We start from the raw sequence: 1,446 nt of genomic DNA, 5'->3' as shown, positions 1-1,446 counted from the left end.
AGGCGGGGGGGGGCGCCCCTTCCTCTCTCCACGCACCCCTCCAGTGCCCTTGGCGCCCTTCCACCCCCCGCTCCTGCGCCCCTGCAAGTCTGCTCTGGCCGAGCGGCGCGTTGGAGGGGAGCGCTCCCAGCTCAGGGGTCCTCGGCCGGCGGGCCGGCTCTCCCGGTAGGGCAGCCAGGGGGGCACCTGGGGCCCCGCCTGCCGCCTCCCGGAGAGCCCCTCCCCGCGCCTGGCCCCCCGCCGGGAGGAGGAGGAGGGGGGGGCGTCCCGGGACTGGCGTGGCCTGGCCGGGCTGGGCGCGCAGGGCGGGGGGGGGGGCGCCGAGGCCGGCCCTGCCTCTCCGGCCAATGAGGAGCGCCCCGCCTTGACACCTGCCTATATAGAGCCGGCGGCCGCCAGGGCTGCGGCGCGGAGGAGGCGGCGGCGGCGGCGGCGGGAAGAGGAGCAGCAGCAGCAGCCCGACGGCGGGGCCCCGAGCGCGCCACCCGCCCTCCCCTCCTCTCCCCATGACTTCCAGCCAGGTCGAGGTGCCCGGCGGCGTGAAGGCCGACCCGGCCGCCCTGATGGCCTCCCTGCATCTGCTGCCCTCGCCCGCCCTCAACCTGGAGGTCCAGCACACCAAGGTGGGTCCCTCGGGGGCGCCCCCGGCCCCGGCCCCACTTCGAGGAGCCGAGTTCGCCGCCTTCCCGGCTCCCGTCGGCGGTGCGCCGCTGTGCAGCCTCGACCGGGGCGGAGGGACTAGACTGCAGGCCCTGCAGGGGACTTGCCCGCGAGGCCGGATCCGCGCCGTCCGCCCAGGCGCGCTGGAGGAGGGCGGGCGTGTGGCGCGGCCGGTCCGGGGGTGGGGGTGGGGGTTCGGCCTTTTCCGAGCGGCAGGCCATCGTGTCTTGCGCCGCCCGATCGGTCCGGCGCCTTGCGCGGGGGCTCTGTCCGCTGAAGCGCGCCAGGCAGGCGTTTGCGGGTGGCGCCCGAGTTCCCCCGCAGGGCTGGCTGTGCGGGACGGGCGGGCGGCACCAAACCGACGGTCAGGGGGAGCCGGTTCCAGAGCCCCCTCCCGCTTGCCCCCTTCCCGTCCCTTTCTTCCGTGGCCCGACTTCCTTCCCGGTTCCCCGGCCAGGCCTCCTGCTCTCCCGTGCCGAAAGCGCGCCCGGCGACGGCGGCCATCGAGCCCTCCCCCAAAGTCTCCCGTTCTCCGGTCCCTTTCCCCGGTGGGGAGCCCCAAGTGGGCCCTTCCCGACCCGGCCGGCCGGCTGGCTTGCTGCTGGCGTCCCCGGGCGCGATCCAGCCAGCGTCTGGCCACTGGACCTCCCTTCGCCTGGCGGTGGGACGGAGGTTGCTCCCCTCCCGCTTGCGGAGTGCCCGGTGGGGAGGGCGGTGGGTTCGGGGCGCCGGTTCATCATCGACCCCGGGGGAGGCGGCGACGTCTCGCTGGCCGGGGGTGGGTGG

At 76.8% G+C, this 1,446-nt stretch overlaps 1 protein-coding gene across 1 annotated transcript in view; it reads left to right on the top strand.

Moving 5' to 3' along the window:
* The first annotated feature begins 506 nt into the window (after positions 1-506).
* The window catches only part of ALDH1A2 (aldehyde dehydrogenase 1 family member A2), a 63,661-nt gene continuing 62,721 nt past the window's right edge, over positions 507-1,446 (top strand). The window contains exon 1 of the mRNA XM_015409164.1: positions 507-623. Within this exon, the coding sequence (XP_015264650.1) occupies positions 507-623 (117 nt within the window). The remainder of the gene's footprint in view (positions 624-1,446) is intronic.

Source organism: Gekko japonicus, unplaced genomic scaffold (assembly GCF_001447785.1).
Source record: "Gekko japonicus isolate JY-2015 unplaced genomic scaffold, Gekko_japonicus_V1.1 scaffold167, whole genome shotgun sequence".
NCBI classification, from domain to species: Eukaryota; Metazoa; Chordata; class Lepidosauria; order Squamata; family Gekkonidae; genus Gekko; species Gekko japonicus.
The sequence above is the reverse complement of the archived record's forward strand: the minus strand, read 5'-3'. Positions and strand labels throughout refer to the sequence as shown.